Below are 5463 nucleotides of genomic sequence, written 5' to 3'. Positions count from 1 at the left end.
TTTTTTTCAAATGAGAATCTGATATGAATGCCATCCAGAGGAAGAGCAAAAGTAAGTAGGAGTGAGCCGTTGTCTGAGCGCTGGTGGCAGTCAGAAATCGCCCTTGCGTGTTTGCCCAAGTGTGAGCGATTTACCTCCTCGCCCCAATCTCCATCCTCCCAGACCCCCTCCCCTCCCCTTCCCTCCACATCCACATTATCATAATTGTGTCCAGAACATGAGGGGCCGGGGAAGTGATCATGTCATTTTATTTACACCCTGCTTGGCCCTTTTTTACAAACGACATGCCACTGACTGCCAAGCGGGCTGGGGGCCCCCGACGACATCTTTTGATCAAGGCTGTCGGGGCCTATCAGCGGAGAATGGCAGGTAATGGATACCCGGTGACAAATCAAATCTCAGGGAGGACGAAGAGTGGCCCCGCACCTGCCAGGTCTCCATTAGGTTGGCCTCTCAGTGGGGCTGCCTGCTGACTGTTGCCCCCCCAGGGCCCAAATCAGACCAGCGCCAGCCACATGGCTGCTTAGAGATTGGCTGTTAGCACTGGAAATGAGAGTTATTTCAGCGATGACATTTTTGTTTAGACTGGATGGGTGCATGGGTAGTGGACTGTGTGTGTGTGTGTGTGTGTGTGTGTGTGCGTGTGTGTGTGTGTGTGTGTGTGTGTGTGTACCTACGTGATTAGGCCCGACTGCGTGAGAGCCGCATTCTAACTCTACCTACACCGTCTTTCCGTGGCATTTGTCTGCGTTTAGGATGTCTAAATGCAATTTTCTAATTGTCATAGTTTATTTGTTTTTGTTTTTGGTGAGTTCTGAGGTTGACAGAAAATGATGGAGCTGAGAATTGTATGGGGGGGGGGGGGGGGGGGGCAGGGGATTTGTAGGTCATTTTGGGGGATGTAGGCTCACTAGCACAGGAGAGAAGGGAGTGTTTGTCTATTTTATGTATGGGCAGTTCACGCAAGCACAAATTCACAGACTTGTATCTCAACGTGTGTGTGTGTGTGTGTGTGTGTGTGCACTCAAGTGACATCTCACTGATGCATTGTCATTATGTTGCCGCTTGTCACTGTATCCCAAGCTTCCCATGATCTAATTTTTTCCTCGGTTTGTTTCGATCATTAACTTTTGTTGGTTCGAAGTGAAACGAGTTTGTGTTTTGTTTGCTTGACGTGATCAGAGCGTCGGGCGTCGCTTCAACTTCAGATTGAAGTTTGAACCAAGAGTTTTGGCTTCACACACTTATTACAATCTAATGAACTCACTTCGGTGGAGATCGCACTGTGGGATGTCTATTCAATATGTAAAAATGTCTTCAGCACAATTCTGACGTCCTTTTCATGGAATTCATGATGGCGTGTGTGTGTGTAATCAGAGAAGAGGCAGATGAAGAGGCGTCAGACATATTAACTGACAGATGGAGGTTGATCCAACTCATTTATTACCCCAGAGGAGAATGCCACAGTGAGATTGGGCTTCATTAATTTCAGATTTAGTTTTCATTTCAAGCTGTTGCGCCCTGAGATAAATAAAATGGCGCATTATGTTTTTGCCAAGATATTTCTTTTTTTTTTTGTTTTCCTCCAATAGGAGTGAAAAGGGGGGGGGGGGGGCATGAGTTCCGTGTGGCTGGGGTAGTATATAAATACAGGCTCGCCTAGAGGAAAATAACACCTCAACGGTTGATGAGGTGAAATGGGATGACTGTAATTTCTCAGCTCAGCTTTAAAGGCTCCCACACAGATGGCTCATTTATCCCTGGGAGTCCTCGGGCACCACGTAGCAGGGGAAACTTTTTCTCCAGTTATTCTAACATAGCTTGTTCACTCCCTGCGATTTAACTCGTGTCTTTCTTTCTCCCTGTCTCCATTCTCCCTGCAGCGTATTCTCCCGAGGAGCTGACGGAGCACAATGCGGAGGCAGAAGCAAATGACCTGTCCTCAGCCCCTCAGGATGACCTTCCCATGAAAGATGACTCTGTGAAGCAAAGCGTTGGGACTGCCAAGGAGCAGACGCGTGACCAGGAATCAGCTGGAGCCGCAGAGCTCTCCGGACAAGACGTGGACAGCGAGTCGCATGTGAGTGAGACCAGTGACTGCCTCTCAGATTTTGAGAGCCCCCCTCGAAAAGCTGATGGAAACCTGGCATCTCCAAATGGTGCTACCAAAACGCCTCCTCTAGGCATGGACACCTTGGAACAAATGAAAGCCATCTACTCCAGCTTCATGAGCAGCCCCTTATGGTCACCACTGAACTTTAATTCTGCTGTACCAACGGCTCAGGCAGCAGCTTCCACGGAGAAGCCGACTCGTAGCAACAGTACTAGCAGCAGTAGCAGCAGCAGCAGCAGCGGCAGCGGAAGCTATGACTGGCACCAGTCTGCAGTGGCAAAGACTCTGCAGCAGCAGCATCCTGCCCAGAGCCGTCACCCGACTCAGTCCGAGCACGGCCTGTTCAGTACGGTCCAACTCCACAGACAAAACCCCAAACTGTTCGGCTCCATCTTCAGCGGCGCCAGTAAATTTCGCTGTAAGGGCTGCAGTGCTGCTTACGACACCCTGGTGGAGCTGACTGTTCACATGAACGACACGGGCCACTACCGGGATGACAACCACGATAGGGCGGGCGGCGGCGGCAAACGCTGGTCTAAACCTCGTAAGCGGTCACTAATGGAGATGGAGGGCAAAGAGGACGCTCAGAAAGTTTTGAAGTGCATGTATTGTGGCCACTCCTTCGAATCCCTCCAGGACCTCAGTGTGCACATGATCAAGACCAAGCACTACCAGAAAGTGCCTCTAAAGGAGCCCGTGGCTCCCGTGGCAGCTAAAATCATGTCTTCTAAGAAAAGGGGATTCATGAGGTTGGACCTTACTGCCTCCCCACGCTCACGAGAAGGAACCCCCAAAGCTAAGCATCTACAAACCGACCAGAGTGAACTCGCACAGAAGCCTTCCCCAAGCCCCTACAGCTCCCACAATAACCGCCATGGCCACCAGAACGGGGCCAGCTATGCTTGGCAGTTTGAATCCAACAAATTCCAAATTCTCAAATGCATGGAGTGCGGAAGTTCCCACAACACGCTACAAGAGCTGAGAACCCACATGATGGTGACGGGACACTTCCTGAGGGTCAACAGCTCTGTGGGGAAGAGAATTAAAACCCTCCCTGAGGCCATCTCTCCTAGTCAGGGGAGAGTTTCCACGCCTACTGAACCGAGGGTCCAGTCGGTTCCACTCGCACCAACAGCCTTCTCTCCGCCGCCTCTTCAGGCTGCTACGACCCCACCTGCCACCTCCCCTCCTCTAAAAGAGATCAAGAAGGAGGAGGTCGAGGAGGAGTGCGGTCAGCAGGAGGAGTCTGTTGGGAGTGGGAAGCAAGTCACTGATTCAGTTGGCAAGAAGGAGGATGCGGAGAAGGAGGAGAAGTATGACATATCGATGTATAATTATCTTACTGAGGAGGACCTGAAGGAGAGCCCCAAGGGGGGCTTTGATATTCTTAAATGTCTGGAAAACACTGTGACTTCAGCCATTAACAAGGCTCAGAGTGGGAATCCAAGCTGGGGGGGTTACCCAAGTATCCACGCAGCGTACCAGTTTCCCAGTGCCCTCAAGCTCCAAACGGGAAGTGTGGAGAAGAATTCCACGATGAAATTCTTGTTCAATGGAGGGGATGGCTCACTGTCTTCCCTTGGAAAGAACCAGCCTCTCATTTCTCCACCTCTTAGTCAGTCCTCCCCTTTTCCCAGCAACAACTTCCAGGCAATGGAAGAGTTGGTGAAGAAAGTGACGGAGAAAGTGGCAAAAGTAGAGCAAAGGGTCAAGCAGTTGTCTCCCAAGACGGAGACCCATCTCTCTCCCTGCAGAAGTGAGGCTGAAGAGTCTCATAAGGCAGAGGCTGACTCGCCCCGGGAATGGAGGTCTGTCACGCCAGCCAATAGCGACAGGGGGAGCCACAGGGATAGAGCATCCCCATGCATGGACCCCAAGAGAGAGACGGCTGTCGCGTCCCCGCTCACGACTGCACTGAGATGCAGCACCACCATTATCACTAGCCATGCTCCTCCTGAGCAACCCTTTGTCAACCCTCTAAGTGCTCTTCAGTCAGTAATGAACATTCACTTGGGGAAAGCAGCCAAGCCCTCCTTGCCAAGCCAAGATCCCCTGAGCCTGCTCTCCAGGCTTAACCAGACCATGGCCGAAAGGGCGGCTGTGGCCGCTCCTCCCACACAGACCAAAAAGATGGAGAGTGGAGTCGATAATAGCTTTTGCCAGGCAACCGATGATGAGCCTATGGACCTCACAAAGGGGAAGAGCAATAGAGGAGGCTCTGTTGGTTCAGCCCCCCTTACTCCTTCATCCACAGCCTCCTCCATCTCTCCCTCCTCTTTTGTTACTCCTGCAAAGCTAACTGTTGTCTCCCCATACACATCCAGCAGCCCCCTCCATGAAAATGCATTGTCAGATATTTCAGACATGTTGAGGAACCTGACGCAGTCCCAGCACGTCCCAAAGCCTCCCTCACGGTCCCGGGTCACAGATAAATCTGAGATCCTGGCTTCTCCTCACGACGACGACGATATGTCCTTGCATGGTCACAAACGCAAAGGTCGCCACTCGAACTGGAATCCACAGCACCTCCTCCTTCTGCAGGCCCAGTTTGCCTCGAGCCTGAAGCAAACATCAGAGGGGAAGTACATTATCAACGACCTCAGTCCACAGGAAAGAATGCATGTGTCTCGTTTTACAGGTCTGTCCATGACTACCATCAGCCACTGGTTGGCTAATGTCAAGTACCAGCTAAGGAGGACAGGAAGAACCAAGTTTCTCAAGAACCTGGAATCTGGTCAGCCTATGTTCTTCTGTAGTGACTGTGCCTCACAGATCCGAACCCCAGCAGCTTATGTAAGCCACCTGGAAGCACACCTAGGGTTCAAAATCAAGGATCTGGCCAAGCTGTCCCCCAAACAGACTGTCAGGGACCCTCACACTCTGTCTGAGAAACTAGTTCCCCTGGAGTCCTTCCTTTCTCCACAATCACAAGTTGACTGCAGCACTAATGGGGCGGTGTACCGCTGCCAGCTCTGCGTTCGTAAATTTGCCACTAAGCACGCCATCAAGCTTCACCTCAGCAAGACCCATGGGAAGTCTCCAGAGGATCATCTGCTGTATGTGTGTGAAGTAGAGAAACACTAAAGCGCAGTAGTCCAACTGGAAAAGATATTCAGACTGGATGTTAAAACGGTTTCAGAAAATACTGAAGACGTGCTAAAACAAAAATAATGGCATGAACTACTGTTAAAATTGTCAGCACAAGGTGTTTACATTTATGCAGCCCATTTAAAAAAGAAAATACTAATTTCTATGTATTTCAAAAAACAGAAACATTCATTTCACTTAAGAATATAATGTAGGTCAAAGATATTCATTCAGCGCAATTAGCTGACGGCTGTTAGATAGCA

At 50.4% G+C, this 5463-nt stretch overlaps 1 protein-coding gene across 1 annotated transcript; it reads left to right on the top strand.

Moving 5' to 3' along the window:
* The first annotated feature begins 284 nt into the window (after positions 1-284).
* On the top strand, positions 285-5197 carry LOC137912739 (teashirt homolog 3-like). The gene is made up of 2 exons (XM_068756874.1): positions 285-369; positions 1884-5197. Exons 1-2 carry the CDS (start codon positions 285-287, stop codon positions 5195-5197), a joined length of 3399 nt encoding a protein of 1132 aa, XP_068612975.1.
* The last annotated feature ends 266 nt before the right edge of the window (positions 5198-5463 follow it).

The sequence above is a fragment of the Brachionichthys hirsutus genome, unplaced genomic scaffold (genome assembly GCF_040956055.1).
Source record: "Brachionichthys hirsutus isolate HB-005 unplaced genomic scaffold, CSIRO-AGI_Bhir_v1 contig_1405, whole genome shotgun sequence".
Taxonomy (NCBI): domain Eukaryota; kingdom Metazoa; phylum Chordata; class Actinopteri; order Lophiiformes; family Brachionichthyidae; genus Brachionichthys; species Brachionichthys hirsutus.
The sequence above is the reverse complement of the archived record's forward strand: the minus strand, read 5'-3'. Positions and strand labels throughout refer to the sequence as shown.

Bases quoted from the DNA above. Each gene is read 5' to 3' on its own strand.
- LOC137912739 (XM_068756874.1), top strand. From the start codon at position 285: ATGCCACTGACTGCCAAGCGGGCTGGGGGCCCCCGACGACATCTTTTG. The intron at 370-1,883 runs GTAATGGATACC...TTCTCCCTGCAG, and splicing joins CTATCAGCGGAGAATGGCAG to CGTATTCTCCCGAGGAGCTG.